Source organism: Condylura cristata, unplaced genomic scaffold (assembly GCF_000260355.1).
Source record: "Condylura cristata isolate star-nosed mole 26May11 unplaced genomic scaffold, ConCri1.0 scaffold00008, whole genome shotgun sequence".
Classification (NCBI taxonomy): Eukaryota; Metazoa; Chordata; class Mammalia; order Eulipotyphla; family Talpidae; genus Condylura; species Condylura cristata.
The window spans coordinates 4,161,047-4,180,563 of record NW_004567109.1 but is presented as its reverse complement, the minus strand read 5'-3'; the positions used below and the strand labels follow the sequence as shown (position 1 = coordinate 4,180,563).

The 19,517-nt window shown below is 44.3% G+C and overlaps 1 protein-coding gene across 2 annotated transcripts in view; it reads right to left on the bottom strand.

The window, feature by feature from the left end:
- Positions 1-19,517, bottom strand: part of VPS13D (vacuolar protein sorting 13 homolog D (S. cerevisiae)) — a 184,381-nt gene that overhangs the window by 70,562 nt on the left and 94,302 nt on the right. For both annotated transcript variants that reach the window (XM_004678519.2, XM_004678520.2), the window contains 9 exons: positions 18,932-19,040; positions 13,984-14,147; positions 13,040-13,148; positions 10,761-10,940; positions 8,978-9,094; positions 7,834-7,983; positions 5,799-5,948; positions 4,954-5,050; positions 2,930-3,078 (listed from right to left, as the gene is read on the bottom strand). In XM_004678519.2, coding sequence (XP_004678576.1) covers positions 2,930-3,078; positions 4,954-5,050; positions 5,799-5,948; positions 7,834-7,983; positions 8,978-9,094; positions 10,761-10,940; positions 13,040-13,148; positions 13,984-14,147; positions 18,932-19,040 — 1,225 coding nt within the window. The remainder of the gene's footprint in view (positions 1-2,929; positions 3,079-4,953; positions 5,051-5,798; positions 5,949-7,833; positions 7,984-8,977; positions 9,095-10,760; positions 10,941-13,039; positions 13,149-13,983; positions 14,148-18,931; positions 19,041-19,517) is intronic.

Genomic DNA, 19,517 nt, shown 5'->3' with positions numbered 1-19,517 from the left:
GGGAGGGAAAAAAGTAAAGGGTCTGAAGTTTCCCAACAAATTATTTCAAGCCTTTGAGAAGACAGTTTTAGGCTTTTTAAATAGTGTCTTTGTTTGAAATCCCCCCTCACCCCCACCTTCCTGCTCTCTGACCATTAAAATGTGGGTTTTCTTCCAAACTAGATTGCTCAATTAAAGCCCTTCTTTTGTAATACCCCGCTCCAAATGGCAAAAGGCTGCTGCGGGCCACCTTGTGAAGTCTTTTAAAGGCTCCTGGCCCCTTTTGATCTTAAAACATACACACACACAACCAACCAAAAGAACATATAAACTACCTGCATTTTGGGTATTACACGCCTGTTCTCTAATGTGCAAACTTGGGAGAATGATGGAGGAGAGGGGGCCAGGGGAGGACGGCTGAGCCCTCATCTCGCACTTATGAAACGGGACTATTATCTCGCCCTTCTTCCCTCCGAGCCAGGAATCCAATTGAGACAGCAGATGGGAAAATGCTTTGAGTCCTTCTGAACAGACACTATATCTGGCAATAATGTACCCTCGGCGTAAACCTGAAGAGACTTCCCGCTGAGATTTCTGACAGCCTCACTTCTGGTCTGGAGTCAGGAGAATCAAGATAATTATTCCTTCAATACCAAAGACACGGTTACCTTTTAGTCAGACTCTTGTGATTCCTGTTGAACTCATTTCTTAAGCACACACTCTCAGCCATCTCAAGGCGCACATTGCTCTTCTTAAGAGCTACTAATAAAGGGATATTACTCTGTTAGAAAACTCTTTGAATAAATGACATTGTTTTATGAGTCCCAGACTCCACTAAGACAACTCGAGACACAGTAAAGCGGTGACTTCCACAAGCTGAGAGTTCAACTCTGACGTCCCAATTCCCAGGCCCTGCATGCACCTCCCCTCCCCCACACCTCCTAACATGGCGGTTCCACTGAATTTGTTTAATAAATGTTTGAAAAATGCCTTGAAAACGTTCCTTCTCTACCGTGCCAGACGAAGCACTCAGTGTGAACGGCCGGCTGCCAGTTGGCTGTGCGCAGAGTGCACGCGCCGGCGCCATGCCGCCTAACAGGGGCCGGAGCGCCGCGTGGTAGAAAATCACACATTTGCCAGTCTTGGGGACGGTGACGGCCAGGGGCCGTTGGAAAGGAATAGTTAGGTCCCTGTGTTTCTTAGTAGGATGACTCAAAAACAAGAAGCCTTTCACGCTTAGGAAATGCTTAACACTGGTTTGTTGGGTGAGTGCCAAGTGTTCTGGGGATGAATATATACTTTATCAAACAAACTCATTCCACAGGGTCACATAAGTCAAGTGGATACTTGTGGATATTAGCAAGATAGTGGCTTTCCCATGGTATTCCCCCCACCCCACCCCCTAAGTATCTCCAGTCTCCTGGGAAACATGAAATTAAAGCCAATCAAGCAGACAGGACAGGCCATCAAAGGGCACACTGCACTTTTCCCAGGAGGCCACAGAATGCTCCTTTGCCCTGTCCAGCACAGCCCCATCCTGCCGCCTCAAGGAAGCAGCCTCCACACCCTCTCATGCAAAGATGTTCTGATGCTGACCAGACTGCTGCCTCACCGCCTATAAGTCTATTTTAGAAGCCATGAGTTGGCAAACCATGGGTCACATGAGACCCACACATGTGTACTGATAGGCGCACAAGGTTAAAAAAAACCCAAAACTCAAGTTGGTTGCCAGGTTTCCGGCTTCTCTTTAAAATCTGAAGATCTGGCAACACTGGGCTCCTGCATCCCCAACCTCCCCCAACAAGGCCAGGCCAGAGCTGCACTGTAGCTGCCCTTCAGAGGGAGAGCACACGCCCCTGACCACCACCCGCTCTGGCAGCACGGCCCCCGGAGGGGCCTGGATTTACCAACTTATGGCTGCAGGGCCTGACTCCTCTGCTCAGATTCCCAGCTGCTCCTGTTCAGGGAGACCCACCTAGCATCACCCAGGAGGCAGCAGGGGCAGGGGGCAGCAGAGAATGCCTTAGACAGTAGGTAGCACGGAGAAGCCTTGATGAGCACCGAAAAGGACCAGAGGCAGAGAGGCTGGCAGAGACTCAGTCTAGGGAAGACTCCCAGAAACCACCTGCTTCTACGCCCGCTATCCACAAAGGCCACATGGACACGACACTTGAACTCCAAGGTCCTTATTCACAGAGCAAGAAGAGCTCTCCTAATAGTCTTTGATCCCAATGTTCTAAGGGGAAATACACAGACACGAGCATTAAGACAGGCTTGGATTTAAATTCTATCTGATTCCTTACTTAAAATATATTTTATTGCAGAAGAGAAAGATGGTATTTAGATTATATCTGTCAAGTATATATCAGAATGTGGGGGTGTTATGTCCTTATACAGCAGTAGGAGGTCATACCTCAGTGGGTATTTGACAGACATTTCTAGCATCCACCATTCAAGAGGAGGGGGAAGGGGGAGGGGTGAGGAGGAAGGGAGGGGGAGGGAGAAGGGAGAGAGACAGAGAGAATGAGCTAGGAGAGAAGGCAGATCTTGAGCACAAAAAAGATCCAGTCTTGGCTGTGCTTTTCTGTCCTGGGCAGTCCTAGGGAAGGGGGCTTTTACCTCACTGAGATAAGCCAAGACTAAGCAGAGGCAGCTGGGTTTTATATAACTCTCTGTGTTTACTCTCTTTTATTACTCCTTTATCTTCAGCAAAGTCATTCTTAGAGAGAGAGAGAAAGAGGGAGGGAGAGAGGGGAGGAGGGAAAGAGAGAGCAAGAAAGAGGAGAGAGAAAGGGGGCGGGGGTGGACTATGAGGTCAATAAACTTTTAAAAAAGGAAACCTATAACGTATCTATCACAACTGTTGCTGGACAGAAAAAGCAAGCTGGAAACATGCTCATTTGTTTTCTAAAGAAGACATTTAAAAAAATTTACACTGATGTCAGCTCACCTTAAGATCCAATGGCAGCTTGTTGGAGGTGAACACACTCAGCTTGATCTGGGGAATGCTGATTTTGAGATTCTCAAAGTAGTACCGAATTGGGGTTCCACCTTGTTCAACTGACTTTTCATGGAGATTCTCATCATATTTTTCCACCTCTGGTAAAAAGGAGAGAATTTTCTTTTTAAGTTAATTCCCTGAAATCTCATGATTCAAATACTTACATTCACATCAGGAAAAATTCACCAAAAGGTAAACGTCAGTCTAAATTTAGCTTTTTAGGATTAGTGATACGTATAGTATCTTGATGCCGTTTCTTTATAAAACAGATGTGTCTTGTGTTGTTTTTCAAGCACACAACAGCTCAAAGTCTTGATGTGTGACTCCACCCATCGGCTGATAACATCTTTGGAAGAAACAAGCCAGGTGGGATCGCTAAATGGGGTGGGGGAAGCACCCATCACTGGGGGGAAATTTGCTGGCAGAGTTTTTTTGCTGGCAGTGAGTTTTCTAGAAAGTGTTGTGGCTGTTATTATAAATGAGCCAGATTATCTGAGTTTATTGCCTAAGACAATATTCAAATAAATATTTAGAGTGAGACTGACTGAATCATAATGAACATCATGACCAACTAAATAATCAATCTGGAAAAAAATGGATCTGAATGAAACATAACACCTTAAAAACAAACAGGCTGCAGGCTAGAAAGAACTACAAAAATGTGATCGCAAAAGCACGCTATCTCCCAAAAAGCAGAACACCCACTTTAATACACAGGTGAAGATTGTTCACTCATCTCACAAACTCAAAAGGGTCGACACAGAACAGAACACAGCCACGTGCTCTGCGCACTTGTGCCTGCCCACACCCACACCCGCCGGGGAAGCTTACTGTCACTCGAGTTCATGTGCTGTAGAATAAAACCTAATAGACTGCAGCCATCTAGTTCTGTTTATAAGAAAAAAAGAGAATGGTGGGAGGCTGGAAGGAGTTTACAAAGACTAAATCCCTGTACAATGACTAGGGGGAAACTGACCTAGTGTCACTTACGAGAACACTTACAACAAAGGCATGCCCAGTCAAATTTAAAATAAAACGGCCCGGGAAGGGTGCAAAAGGGGACGATACCTGGCAGGCAGGCTCACAAGTCTGAACATAAACAGCACCAGTGCTCCAACCTGGAACCAAACAAGCAGGATTCTGCTCTTGATCCCAAATACACTTACAGCTTAAAGTCTAACCGAAAGAGAAACCTTGTCCTGCACTGCCCGTGCCGGTGTGCGCATGGCCCCAGTGATTCTCCTTCCCCCAGAGTCGACATGGGACGATAAATACGAAAATTTCCATCTTGTTATTTCTTCAGGCTTAATATGTAGCTTAGGCTTCAAAAGACTAAGCATTACTGATTCTTTCTATGCCATATACACAGTCTTTCAAAGACCATGACGAGGGCGCCAAAGCAGAGAGAGCTAATTATTTCTGTAGCACTGCTGGAAAATTTACGTTTCTCAACAGCTTATCTTATCGCCTTCCCCAAAGAAAAGAACAGTAACTAGAAATCTCTGTAAACACAGAGGCATAAGGGCACGGACCTAAGAAGTTAAGAAGTTGAGGCTAGTCGATTTTTTGTCTCAACTAAACCAGAGGAAATGCTTGATGGGATTTCTGATTCTTAGTCCTGTGTCTGCTTAGTAAACAGTCAGGAAACAGTGGATTTGCTAAACAAGGAACATCACTCCTGTTAGCCTAACAAGGTGAGACAGGAAGAACGATGTCCTGCTTCCCAACAGCTCACCACTGGGCACTCCGAAGTACCAGAGGGCCTCAGAGTGGCAGTCCTCATTCACAGCTCACCACCTGTGAACAAGCGAACTCTGAAAGGCAACAACTGAAACACAAGCCTTGGCTTCCTGGCTCAGGCTACGAAGTGGAGAGCACACTCGTCAGTCATCCACACAACCTACTTCCACAAGCAGACTGAAAATGCCGCTCGAGCCAATTCTCCAATATAAATCCAAAACATTCAACTTTACCTGATTCTGCTTGATTGTAGCCAAAGAAACTCAGCAGCTTAAGGAGCAGTTTCTCCTCAATTTGCACGGTGAATCTCTGGGCTGTCACCATCAGGTGCTGGAGACGAGAGATCCAGATTGACAGTGTGAGCCCCAGAAGGACCTCCTCTGTGTCGCTCAGGCCCAATGGTATGACATGGTTTCTCTACTCAGGCAATTTTATAAGTACTTCTCGCTCATCTCTCTCTACAAAGTCACAGTTAACCAAGTCCCAGCTGTTCAGTAGACAAATCGCGTGCTCGTGTGTGGCTCCCAGGGCCTCTGTGCCCATCAGCCGGGGTAACGCCCATGTGCAGAGCAGTGAGCCTGCTGGTACTGAGCACACATGGATGCCTGTGAGTGTGTGGGGGCCACACACAAACCTGGATCTATCAGTGCTGGTGACAAGGGACCAGAAATAGGGAAGCAGCCCTTGGCCGGGTCCTGCCTTCCCAGAGTTTGCTGCTATGACCACTAGCTTACCCGTGGAGATGTCTCCAGGGAAGAGCGCCCAGCACTTTGGGATTCCTGCTTTCAGTAGACTCCAGCAGCTTCCACAGCAGGATGTCCATCACAGGCCTGTCCCTTTCCAATGGTGACTCGTGCTTACTAATGTGCCTGAGTCAGTGCTGGTCCTGGTTAGCACTGTCACCCACAAGAGCAGTGGGAACAGACTGCAAACCCAGTGCTAAGACAAGCAACTCCTACAAACCCTCCACACCACTCACGTCACATGGGCCAGAGCCTGCAAGACATCTCCTTCTACTCCCTGCACGGCTCATCTGACAAGCGGCTACAAGAGGGCAATCAGCCACCCGCTGGCCTACCTTGTAGATGTTGGTCAGTGTGCTCTTGCTGGGGAACTTCACCGCGTTCACCTGCACAGCAGGGCCTGTCTCGATGACCTCACTCTCATGGCTCAGGGGAGTCACGTAGAGCATGAAGGGCTGAGTGGTGCCAATGAGCTGATTGTCCACCTAGGACACAGAACAAGCAGAGCAAGACAGACAAGTTGTTCGGCTTTTATCCCTAGGTGGGGCCTCATAATAGGCAGTCACTCAAAAGCACCCCTGCCATTTCCCCCCATCTCAACAGCAAGCTAGGAAAAAAGCCGTTTCCACTGAAGACCAGTCACAGAAGCAGGTACTTTCCTTGGTGAGTCCAGTGGCAAGCACCTCGCTTGCCACCTCACAAGCATTATCTCACAGAACCAGTGAGCTTGAAATGATTCCACTAAGGGCGCTGCTGCCACCCACGTGGCAGCCTCCACGACTCCACCGGTCTCGCGTCTCAGGTGGGGCTGCTCAGGAGAGAGGACCCTTTTAAAGCTGCACAGCTAGACAAGGACAGAACTAGAGATTGAAATCTAGGTCTGCTGATCCCAGGGCTTCAGCAAGATGCAACTGATGTATCTCTCTTGTTCCAACTTCCTTAAAAGGAGAGATCTAAAGCTAGAGAGTCAATTATAACTGACCTTGATTGGTAGCTCTTAAGGCTACCAATGGGAAGAGTTGCCTGTCTTCAAGTCATCCCCTTCAGTGGGGACCCCAGTGGCCTGAGGGACTGATCTATTGAGGCCTTGGTGGTACCACAACTGAGAATATTCCCTGCATATTAGGTAAGTTTCTGGATGTCAGGAGACTCACTGCAGGCAGCAACCACCTTCCCTTCCCATTTTACACACTAGGAAGAGGGTGGAGAGAGAAAGCATCTGCTGGGTAACCCAAAGGATATTTTCTACATATTGCCTAACATATCATTGATGTTAGATTATGCCCCCCAACCCATTTTACAAAAAGTAAACAAAAGCTTAGAAAAGTTAAATTACTTGTCCACATTCACACAGTAAGTGGAAGAGTTGGGATTCAAATGAAGATATTTCTGGCACCAAATCCTTTGACATTTCTATTACATCCCATGAATTTCCACGCAGTCCTTTTGAACAACTGCTGCTGTCTTTTCTTGTGTTGATTCTTAAAGTGCCAAGGGAAGGGTGTGAGGCCCGGAGCACCCTGTCCTACTTCTGTTCTCAGCCCTACATTGTACTCGAGACAGTGACCTTCTAAAATCACAAATCAAGCCATGTACCTCCCTTCTTTGCCCCACTCAGGGCTTAGGACAGAAGCACACTTCTGACCAAGCCTTCAGTTCATACCTGCATTCATTGTTTTGAGACCTTTCTCGTTTTCTAGTAAACAGCATTTATTGCCATAAATTCCCCTTTAATACAGCTTTAGTGGCTTTTCACAAATTCCGACATGCTGTATTTTCATTTAGTTCAAAATACTTTCTAATTTTTTATTATGATTTTTTATTTTATCTTGGGTTACTAAGCAGTGTATTGTTTACTTTCCAAATATCTGAGGGAATTTTTGAGCTATCCTTCTTTTATTTCTATTTTAATTCCATTGTGATGAGAAAAGATGCTCTGATCCCTTTAGAATATGCTGAGAATTCTCTTCTAGTTCAGAACATGATCTATCTCGAAAAGGTTTTATGTGCACTTGAGAAGGTGTTTTCTGCTCTTGGTAGGAAGAGTGCTCTATAACCATCAATTAAGTCTAAGTGATAGAGGTGTTTAAGTTTAGTTTATTCCTGATGACCTTCTCCTTATTTGCTCTATCAGTTATTCAGAGGAGTAGTGAAATCTTCTATTCTTACTGTGTATGTGTCTATTTCTCCTTTTATTCTATTAGTTTTGATTCATATAGTCTGAAGTTCGGTGACTAGATATATAAACAATCAGAAGATATTTCCATCAAAACATTATTTAGAATAGCAAACACTGGATTCACCTGGGTTTTCAACAAAAAGACCAGGTGACTAATAAGTTCTGAATGCTGCCCCCACCCCGCCCCTTACCTGTACATCCTGTATGCTGAGTTCAAGCATATGACTTGTTGCAAGCTGTGTATAATGCACATTGATTCCTGTAAGACTTGCAAAGACCAGTTCTTCTGGAACTTTATTAATTAAAGACAACCCAATTCCACCTTCTAACTTTACAAGCACCTGAAAGGAAAGTAAAAGAGAGTACAAGGTAACAACTGGCTTCAAAGCGCCCTGCTCTACCTCTGAGCAGATGAGGTATTTGCCTGGATGGCTCAAGCACCATTAGCTCACACCAACAAAAACTCCAGAGTGACATGAGGATATTTCTACTGTGGCATTGACGACATTGGGCATTTTGTTACAGGAATGTAATCGTTTTGAGAATTTCTGTCCCTACTTGTGAGTCAAGCTTTCAGTAAATTATTCACTGAACTTCTATAATATCCAACTCAGAGCTTTATACATGGGTACTTTATTTTTGAAAATCACTGAATAAATACTGAATAAGTGTGCAGTTTGATGTTCATCTCATCTTCCTTATCAAACTTTCACTGACTTCCCAATGCCAAACAGGGAGAAGAAAAGGAAGATGTTAGTGAACTGACTCCGTTTAAATTCTGTTTAAATTCAAATAATTGAACTGTCTTTACTGTGACCTGACCTTAGAACATTATTACATTCTGACCCTACAAAGACTTTAGCTATCATTTCCATCACATATTCAGGTTGTGAAAACATCAAGTACCATGAAGCAACACTTATATTTAGAATTCTCAAGAGTAGAAAGAGAAGTCCTAAACTGAGAAAACTACAAGGCAAAGTTCCAAACAATTTAATGATCAAAGATGTCAACATACAATATTTAAAACTTACTTCCGGGCCCTCCCTGATGGCACAGCGGGTTAAAGCACTGCACTAAGACGCTTAAGCCACTTCTGCATGAGTTGGATCCTCGCCTGCCCTGGAGGTGACCCACATGGCGTGGCAGACCTCTCCTGACCCGCCCGCTGCTCCCCTCAGCAGTGTACTTCGTCGATCTGCCTGTTCTGCTCCCTACTCTGTCCCTGGTGAATCCTCTCACCCTCTGCATCTCTGGCCTGTACCCCAGTTCTGTATGAATAAATAAATAAATCTTAAAAAAAAATTAAAAACAAACACACAAAAAACAACTTACTTCCAATTCTTGCTCTGTATCTGGATTCCTCAATTTCTGCAGGTCTTGTTCAGTAACAGGAAGCTCATTGACTTCATATGATGAACGGTCACTTTTCCGCTGGGAGAAATCTGCTATCTGAAGGCAAATGAAACACTGACTAAGAGACCTTAGGCTGCACTTCCTACCAAGTGAAACCGACTTCCTACCAAGTGTGTCTGCTATAGGATTCACAATCCTACGGGAGTTACTGGTTCCAAAGCACTGCTGAAGCACTATTTATGTACTAACAAGGCAAACTTGGTTTTAAGTCTATTTGATAAACACCAACCTGCCATAGTGAGAAACGCACATAGTGAAGTTTGGCATTCGTAGATAAATCCAAAGCCATGGCTCAAGTCAAAATATCCAAATCTCAAGATCACTGCACTGAACCTTTGCCTTGCAAAAGGTACTTTCATAGCAGTACTGTGGATCACAATAAACTGTTACATGAATTCACTGGTATATGCCAACACACGGTCTTTTCCCTTAGCTAGTTAATTACACCAGACCTGATAAATTCGTATCTAGAGCACAGATCTCCCCGTGAGAGTCAGACCCATATTTACACTGATGTCTGGGCAACTTCAAGTATGTTGCATATTCTTCTTAAGTCCAAAACTTAACTCCTCTTCCCCCAGAAGTTCGCCCTGTGGTCAGCTCCTTGTTATGTGGAGGATCAGCCTCCAAGCTGCCCAAATAAGAATTCTAAGTGCTTCCTCTCTCCTCCCATACAATCAATCACTAAATCTGACTGCTCCCAAGTGAGCTCTCATTTCTGTTCAACTTCTCCCCAATGTCCTCCCTGTGCCAGTTTGGGTTACCATGCCCTCCCATCCAGCTCACTGCAAGCATCTCCTAAAGGTTCTTTCTCTATCACCAGTTTTACTCCATCCTAACTCTACACCTTGCAGCCAGAGTGAGCCATTTATAAGACATTTCTGGTTATGCCATCATGTCTCCCTGTTCCTACAGAATAACCATGAAATCTTTAGAATGTCTCCACCTTATTTCTTACCATATTTTATGTGTCAGTATGTCACTCTTTCTTATCTTCAGGCCTTTACATATCAACTTCCCAAATACTGTATCGTTTACTTATGATGTAAATTACGATTACCTTTTGACTCCCCCCTAGAATAAATGCTGCAAGAAGGCAGGGAACTTTGTTCACTAGTACATACTCAGTACCTAGAAGCATACCTGGATCTAAATAGGTACTCAATAAATAGCTATTGCATGAACATTCTCATTTTAGGGCACGGCTCCCCCCCCCTTCCCTTTCTAGTCAGCTAGCTCCTTTTAGTTAACCATTAGGTCCAGTTTACATATTACTTCGCTTAGGAAGTGACCACGCCACCCCCACATAGCCAACCTCCTTTCCATCCATTCCTTGGAACACCCTCCATTCCTACTTTCTTAACAAAACATTTTATTAACCTGATTAGGGATATCATATAGTATCTTATTCTTAATGTCATCAGTATACCAATTATTTATAAATGAATACATTAACTGCAATTTATAGTATCGATAACAATAATTATATCTTCTTGAATTCTTCCACTTTTATATTACATTTTACTTATACTTTAACTCTTTAACAACGTTGTGAGGCAGGTCTTGTATGCATTTCATAAACGAGGGTTCCACATCCTCAGGGTACAGCACAAGTATTTCACTAAATATTTACTGTGTGAATAACCACTGTGGAGAAAAACACACACTGAGATTCACATCAACTTCTATGATAAATTTTCACCTGGAGTGCTCTAGTTGGTCCATCTGGGATGACTCTGATGGACAGAATTCCAGAACCAGGTCTCATTTTTTGGTTAGTAAATTGCTGTTCAGGTGGAACTGGCCCCAAAAGCTCCATAGAAGTGTCAGGACCAAGAACAACTTCAGCTCCATCAAACAAACCAGAGAGCCCTCCTTTGGCCTAAAAAACATTAAAGACACATAAGCAAGGGCAAAGATAATAATGCTGACAGTTTTGCCTATCACTGAAGTAAGTGACCAAGTCTGACCCTCTTTTGGGGGGTCATGGACAATGTATATACCAGTTACTATTTTGCAGCTTTACATATGGTAGAAAACAGTAGGATGACTTAGGCATGATGGAAAACTATGCTGTATGAATTCAAGGAATTATGAGTCATAGATAAGTCTAGCAACAGAGCACATTCTTTACAATACTTCTAGCCATTAAAGCAGTGTTTTGTTTGTTTGTTTGTTTTTTTAAGGCCCCAAGACCTTGTTTCTCTGGGTGTTCTCAGTAGGGTTTACTTAACAACTGGAAACATTCTGAAAGTAAAGTAGTGTCAGTACCAGTAAGTGTTCCAGAAAGAAGTGAATTAAAGATTGAGAACCTCCCTAGACGGACACATACTGGGTGGTCAACTCAAATATTCAAAAGATGGTGTTCCTCAGGAATAGGGAGCTGGAAACACTGTCGGAGGCCCAGGTCTTTGGAGAAGAGGAGTTTCTTGCTATGCCACCCCACATAAGGTGGAAGTCAACCAGATGAAGCTGATGGGAGAGCAGATACAGGGCTAGAGAAAACAATGGCTAGAGCGTTTACAGCCCCTTTGCTAATTTTTAAATACTGAGTAATGAAAAGGAGATCTTGAGCTGGGTTTCTATGACAAGTTTCAACATGGAGAAAGCTTTTTATGACTGCTCTAAGTTTAGAAAGAAAGGGCATACACCACCTTATAAGGAGAGTGTCAGAAAATGTTTCAATGCCTTCAATTACTTTATTCAGATTAATAAGAATGAAACAAGCTTATTTCCCTAACAAAGACTACATGGCTGGGATCTTGTTTGTTATTGTTATTCACAGCAGGGAAATGATGAAATAGATTCAAGAAACAACAAACATTAGAGAAGGACTTTTTAGGGGGAGAATTCTCCAAGAGAATCGGAATTACATGGGCTTTAGAAACAAACCAGAAGTTAGGGTCAGATGCGGAACCCACCAATTAAAACAAGCCCGCTTTTGCCTCTAGAAGTCTGAATTGTATTGCTAATTGAAAATCACAAATCCACTCCAGATGTGTGCTTCATGTAAGTAAGCAGCTTGTCTTTGATGAAAAAAGCTCAGGGCAACAGAGATAAAGAAAATAAATCTCATCAAAATAGCCGTCAGAGGCTCCACACAGCTCTGCACACTGGCCTGAAGAACCCTCCCCCACGACGGCAGCACAGCCTGGTTCCCACTGGGCACAGACACACCAAGAATTCTCTAGCCAGGGCCTGACATTCTAGGATTTACCTTTCAGACAAAACCTGCACCAAAGCAGAGCTGCACACACTGACACGCACGTTGTTCTCCTATGTGTCCTTCCCCGCACGCACCTGAGACCTAGCTTTCATTCCTGGCCCGAAGCCACAGGGCAGAAAATATAAAATGACAGGCAATTTTCCAAACACATATGTGCTTATTTATACAGTACCTGGGAGAATTTACCACTGGTAGACAAGATGAGAGAGGAGAGAGGAATCTGACCAGCAATCTTCATTCTGACATTTGCTACAACAATTAAATGTGTATTTGGGCACTGCTGAAAATGTGGAAATTGAAAGAATGAAGAACAAGTAAAACCTGTGATGCTCGCCACTAGCTCCCAGAATACTTCACAGAAAACGTGGCAGCTGCTACCTGACTGGTCTAGAACTAATCCAGCTAACTTAGTGATGGGCTGCTAGCTGACGTACTTTCTCCCATTCTTTTTAAACTTACGTAGGAAATCTACGCCATTTAAAAAAATCTGGATAATCCAGGAAAAAGCACCTCGTCACAGAAAAGCAGCCATGCTTACCACCTTTGTTATGTGTCACTTCAAGACCAGCCCATGATAAATATATCCAGCGCACAACGAAACACCCTTCACGTTGTTTCAGCCAGAGCAGAAGAGGACTCCAGCTGCCACAGGAGCACCCGCTCTGCACCTGCTCCCCTTGACAGCGCACCCGTGCGACCTCGCTGGGGCTGTGCTTCAAAGAAGGCTGGTATCGGGGACTTGAAAAACCACTGACCTGGACAACCAGCCCATGTAGCCCGCAGGTCAGTTTCCCTTCTCGGAAACTCCACGTCTGAGTTGTGCTTCGCCTGCGGTCTGGCTTTCGTAGCATCAATGGTTCATACCTGGAAAAAGGAAAATGCCCTCAGTCTCCAAGTCAAATATTTCAGGTCAGAAAGAACATGAGGATCGCAGCTTCCTCTTTCTAAATCCCTCCATACTTAAAAGCTGATGGTTTGCTTAAGTCCAGTGGCAGTGAGGAATATCTTAGTGAGGAAAAAGAAAAACAATGGAAAGCAACGAGAAGGGGAACACAGAGTGACGTAAGGACTCAAAATGCATAACCACACTGTAAGGTTCTCACATCAGGACGCCTTATCACGTGGGATGAGAAGTGATGCCAACTAGAGAAATTTTCAAATACTTCTATTTTACAATGGCTTTAAGATGTAAGTAAGGCACTCTGGAAGTAAAGAAGGCATTAGCTGAAAACAAATATATTGATTTTATGGCGAAATTAACATGTAACTTGCTCAAAGTTAAAGAGTTGATTTAAACTTGAGGAGTTCTAAAAATACGTGTGATTACTGTCTTCATAATTTACTTCTGTTTGTGAAATATTTAACAAAGTTCTTAAAAGATTAAAAAGAAAAGAAACTGCTCACTTCTAGGGAGAAAGCATGGATGGCAATTTGGTGAAGAGACCGTCTCTGTTCACGACATGCCCCTCCAGCTGCCAAGCACCTGTAACACTGCACGAGCAGTTCCTTAAAGCACAGAACCAATGAAGGTCCACTGCGCGTATGGAAATGCGGCAGGCGTCTGTCCTTAAAGAAAACTACAAACATAAAAGTACAAATTCTGACTTTGCTAATTGGAATTCTCCGCTCTTTGGTATAGACTTCCTGAGTGTGCATGTGAAGGGCACGAACTTGAATACAGACAGCGCAAAAAAATCACCTGTTGTCAGTTACTGCGGCAAGGCCAGCTATATCTAAGATGGCAGAACCCTCGGTGGAGCGGGAGGACGAGGGCTTGCTGGGGTTGTGGGGTACAGAAGAGCCCTCGTGGGCCAGCATGCCTGTTCCAGTCATTCTCCAGAGCTGAGAGCGCTTCCCTGGTTCCTGGTGAGCAGAGACAGAAAGAGATGTTACGTGTAGCCATAGTTTCTATTAGGATATCAAGAGCTTCATCTATGGGTATGGGCTAGATAGGTTCTCAAGTAGAAATTATACTAAAGACATTTAATATATAAATGATTAATTCAAACTTGCATTGTTGTCAATCTCTAGTTATATTTAGGATGAACAGAATAAACTCTTGAACAAATTAACCAAAAACCATGTATCATGTAAATTTTAAAACAAGTTACTTTGAGTAACCAAGTCAGCTGGGGTTCAGTCTAACTTCCTCCACTAGCTACTGCTGTGATCCCTGCTACCACAGATGGTGAGCCCTGGGTGCTTTATCTTAAAGGGTGACCCAGTTAGATCAAGTATATACAACAGCCTCAGTATCTGACTAACTGATGATCCTCCTAACTGCCAGACAACCAGAGTTTACCAGCAGTCTCCTTGCCCATGTGTATAAAGGAAATATGATTGTACTTAAATATAAAAGTAAGTGACCATGTTAATTTTAGATAGACTTTCTCCAGGAACACTTCATAAACAGCACTTGCACTTCCAGGGCAGTCAGTGAAAGTCTATGAAGTCCATTACACAGAAGTAGTCGCAAAAGCTGACATGGTGGAGGTGGTGGTAATACCTACTGACCATTCACTATGTGCCAGTGATTGAACTGGAGGATTCACCTGTAGTAACTTACAACTCATTTAATCTTCGAAAGAATCCAGTCCCGTATACACCATTATCGTTTACATACGAGGAAATCAAAGCTCAGTGAGATGAAGACACTTCCCATGAGCAAAGATTAGAATCTCCAGAGCTGGGTTCCAGAGCTGACATGTTGAACCACTCAGCCATATATTCCTAACACAATCCCTATTCCATTTCAAGGACACCCAACCATCCCCAGCACCCTCACATGGGAGAGCATGCTCCATCTGAATTTGTCCGGACTGTAACCATGCCCACCAGATGGGATTCCTCCCAAGCCACACACAGCATTCTGGGCACCATGAGCTTATCCACATGCCATGTCAATGGAGAGAAGCTGGTACATGAACTGCCTGAGTAGAAACTGGCTGAGCAGCCTGACTGCCACAGTCAGATACAAGATTTGAAGCCCAGTACCACGGACCGCCTTGGTGGCCTTGAACAAGGTCTAAATCTCTCTGTACCTGAGTTTCTGCCTCTGTCAAAGGGGGAAATTAAGCTCCTCCTTAGGGTCCTTATGACCAGGTATGCAGCAATGCGTACCCATCTGTGTTTGCCACGTTCCTGTGACTATGTCTCTGTATGTGAGACTGTCTTTGTACATTATCTCAGCTGATCTTTCCCACAAACCTGGGAGACCAGCAGGAAAATGAGACTCCTGAGCAATGTGACATACCTGATGTCAACTATAAGTAAATGGTAAGACCAGAAATCAACCTAAAAAGACACAACACTCTCTACACTGTGCCTCTATCTCCTAGGTCTGTGCAAGGATGGAAATAGAGCTGTGCCCTCCATCTGCAGTCCACACATGCTCCCTGATGCCCACATTAGAAGTCACGGGTCCATACACGGCAGGACAGCAGATCATTCAGTAAATGCATCCACAGTGCTGTCCAAAGGAGAAAACCTGAATGAACTTTGTGAGGCTGAGCTGGAATTGGAAATATTGGTGTGAACTGCTTTTCACTGTACAGGGAAAGATACAGAAACATATGTGACATACAGCTATGTACGGGATATGTATTGATTAAGTATGTGTAATGCACACGTGTGGGTGTGAGAGCCGCATCTGTAAAATCCTAGTTCTGTTCTCGGAGGTCCTGGAAACAGCGCTCCCACAACAGCAGCGAGAGCACCTGGTGGGCGTGGCTAAGGGCTCTAATTCCTTGAAGCAGCAGCAAATCCCATGAACCCTGCAGGGAAAGTACAGGTGAGTCCCGTAAGAAAGGAAGTGCTCAGGAATGAGGGTCACATGTCGAGAGGTGTTAGAAGGTGAAAGGCGCTCCCACTGGCTGAAAATGAGAGCTGAGCATCAAAATAAATGCCGATACACAGACACGCCATGCGACACAGTGGGTCAGGGACTGCACAGCCCTTCTATGGATTCTTACTTCCAGGGCGGGTCTTCTGGCGATTGTGACGGCATCTGGAAATGGGGCTGCTGGGCAGTAATTGGGTTAAGCGAGGTCACAAGAGTGGGGTCTCTTAGAAGAGAATGTGCCTTCTCCATGCCCAGCAGGGGACACAGGGAGAAGGCAGAAGTCAACTAGTCGGAAGACGGCCCTCACCAGGGGACTGAGCTGGCCAGCCAGCTAATCTGAGACGTAACAGCCTCCAGAGCGTGAGAAACACATTCTTGTTGCTTAAGTCACCGGTCTGCAGAGCTGTGTGACAAGGGCCGATGCTAACACAGACACACACGTACGTAAACACGTACTCGGAAAGTGCGGTGAGTGGGGTATGTACATGGCTTCATAGTACCGCTTCACAGTATTTATTGAATCCAAGAGAAAAAGAAACCTCACATGGGAGTTGGCAAACAACACCTCAATCAAGTGCTAAAAGTTAACGTTACCAGTAACAAGTCAATCACAGCAACACTTCCTTGGAATTTCTGCCAACTTTTCTGTGAATTTGAGATTGTTTGAAAGTAAAAAGTAAAAACCCAAAACCAAACAAAGACACAAGATGTCAAGCTTTCTGCGCTTGGTTTCCAACTAACAATCTTGAGTTCATTTCTCGATGGCACGATGGCGATTCATGCAAGTCTGTCCGAGGAGTCAATGTAACTCATTTGTCATTTGTCCTCCCATTTCTTAGTTTCACCCTCAGCAAGTGAAACAAATGCAAAAACACTGTCTTAAGGTATAAAAATTATATGTATAGATACCTTTTTACTTTTAAGATTCTTTCAAGATTCTTTCAAGAATCTCAAATCTTGTTCCTAAAACGCACCTCACGTAAGTACAGGCTTACATTAAGGACTGCGCTAACACTTTAAGCAAACTGGAATCATGTGTCTTTGAACCGTTGTGAAATAAAAACAAACACAGCAGTTCTGACAGATGGAAAGATACGTGAACGCGAAAAATGTTAGACCAAGTGAAAGAAGCCAGTCAGAAAAGATCATTCATATGAAAGTCCAGGATCGGGAAGTCTGTACAATGGAGGGCAGGTTGGTGACTGCTGGGGCAGGGGAGCGAGAGGTGGGGGTGATGGCACAGAAGAGTCTCTTCCTGAGGTGCTGGCAGAGTGCCGCGGGCCATGCATACAAGTGGATACACTGACAACCACCGAGTTGTGTACTTTAAAGGGGTGATTTGTATGGTAATGAATTGTATTTCAATAAAGCCTTTAAAAAATAAAACTGAATTAAAAACAGACGTATTCACATCCATCTGATATGCAGAATTTGCAATTATTTCAATCTCCGCCCTGTCCATTTAAAAGTGGAATCAGAGACACAGAAGTCCAAGGTCAAGCGAATCACAAGTAATCTGTGTAAGCACCACGCACAACACTTCAGGTGATGAGAAGCATCCCCGTCTGTGGCACGACAGTTGGTGGTAAGCAGACACCTCGGTCAGGGCTATTTCCGGATCATGTGATTTTACACTGTCAAAATCTTCAGGAGCACATCCCTCATAGAATGTGCTTCCAGGGTGCTCCCTGGTGGCACAACATGTTAATACGCAGCACTAAGAAGCTATCTGGAGCCAGTGCAGCACGAGTTCAATCCCTGGCCAGGGAGCTGACCCACCCAGCGCAGCAGACCTCTCCTGTTTCCTCTCTGCTCCCCTCAGCAGTGTATTTTGGTACATCTGTCTGTTCTGCTCCCCACTCTGTCTCTGGTGAATCCTCTCACCCCCCGCACCTTTGACCTGTACCTCAGTCCTCAGTGCCTGGATGCATAAATTTTTTTTTTTTTAAAAGAAATGTGCTTCCACTAATTAATTGGCAACCTGTCTTCTTTAACATGAATTTCCACACCACTCTGTTCAAGAACATCTTTAAGTTTAAACTATCTACTACCAGTCCTTCTAGCATATGTAGTATTTTTGGACAAATTTTACTCTCTTGAGGATGATAAGCATAAATATTCCCTAAAGTGAATGGAAAAGAATGTCAAAATGGTCCTTCTTTCTTTTTTTAAAGATTTATTTATTTTTGCACACAAGAACTAGAGTGTAGGTCAGCGGTGCAGGATGTGAGAGGATTCACCAGAGACAGAATGGGGAGCAGAACAGGTAAATTGACAGAAATCCACTGCTGAAGGGCGCAACAGGGACACAGGAGAGGTCTGCTGTGCCCTGGGGGTCACTCCCTGGCTGGGAATCAAACTCAGGCCACAGTGGCCACTGATAGCTTCATAGTGCTGAGACTTAACCCCTTGCACCACCCGGGAGGGTCCTTTATTCTTTCTTTTTGACTTCCAACTCTGTCTGCAGTTGGCGTAAAAGCTGTGGGTGGGGAGGTGTTGCAGTTTGGTTATTTTTCCATTTGAACGTAGGGAAAAGTAGATTGGAGGGTGGTGAAACAACAGAACAAGTAAGTAATGAAGAAAAGTTGAAATTTAGAAAAAATAATCACTTTAAGAACTAAGTTCTCCAGAAGGGCATCAGAGGTGAGGGGGCTTAGGATTCTGAGAGCCCATTTCTGGAGACAACAGGCACACCAGGACAAGCGCCAAGTCACTCAGCCCAAGCCTACGCTTCAAAATCTCTTTGGGAAAGATTCAGACCCAAGTGCTGAATTTATTGTAAACCCCAATTTCTAAGTTCTCTTACCTTTTTCTTTAAAATGACTCTCTGTGTCTTTGGGGAGACATCCAGAACAAGCTCTGCACAGGTAGTGGCCTTGGAGGATGCCACAGGCCTTCCTGTCCCCTCCTGTAAGCTAGAATCAAGGTAACAACATGAGTTCATGAGCACAAACAGACATACTTTCCCGCATAGGTGTTCAAGTACCTAACTGCAAATGCCTCAAGCCTCTATTACAAAGAAGAGATTTTTTTCACTCATAGGAAGAACAAATCTGACTCAAATTGCAGAAAGACCCAGACGGTGATGTTTTCCTGTCCAGTTCAAAGAAGCCTTTGCCAGAAGACCTGCTCTGACATTTCCCCTCCTCTGGTAACTTAGTGGCTAAAAATTCAGACACAGATGACTGCATCTCTTTACAGGGAAAACAAAAACAAAAACAAAAACAAAAGCTAGGTCAGATACTCTCCGGGCCCGAGTGTTTACTCCGCCAGGCAGACATCGGCATCACCATGCCCTAAGTTTTGGCAAGAAACCAGAAATCCCTTTAGGATGAAAAGACAACAAAGGTTGCACAGCCGCCTTCTTCCAATTCAGCAGTGCCGTGTTTCTC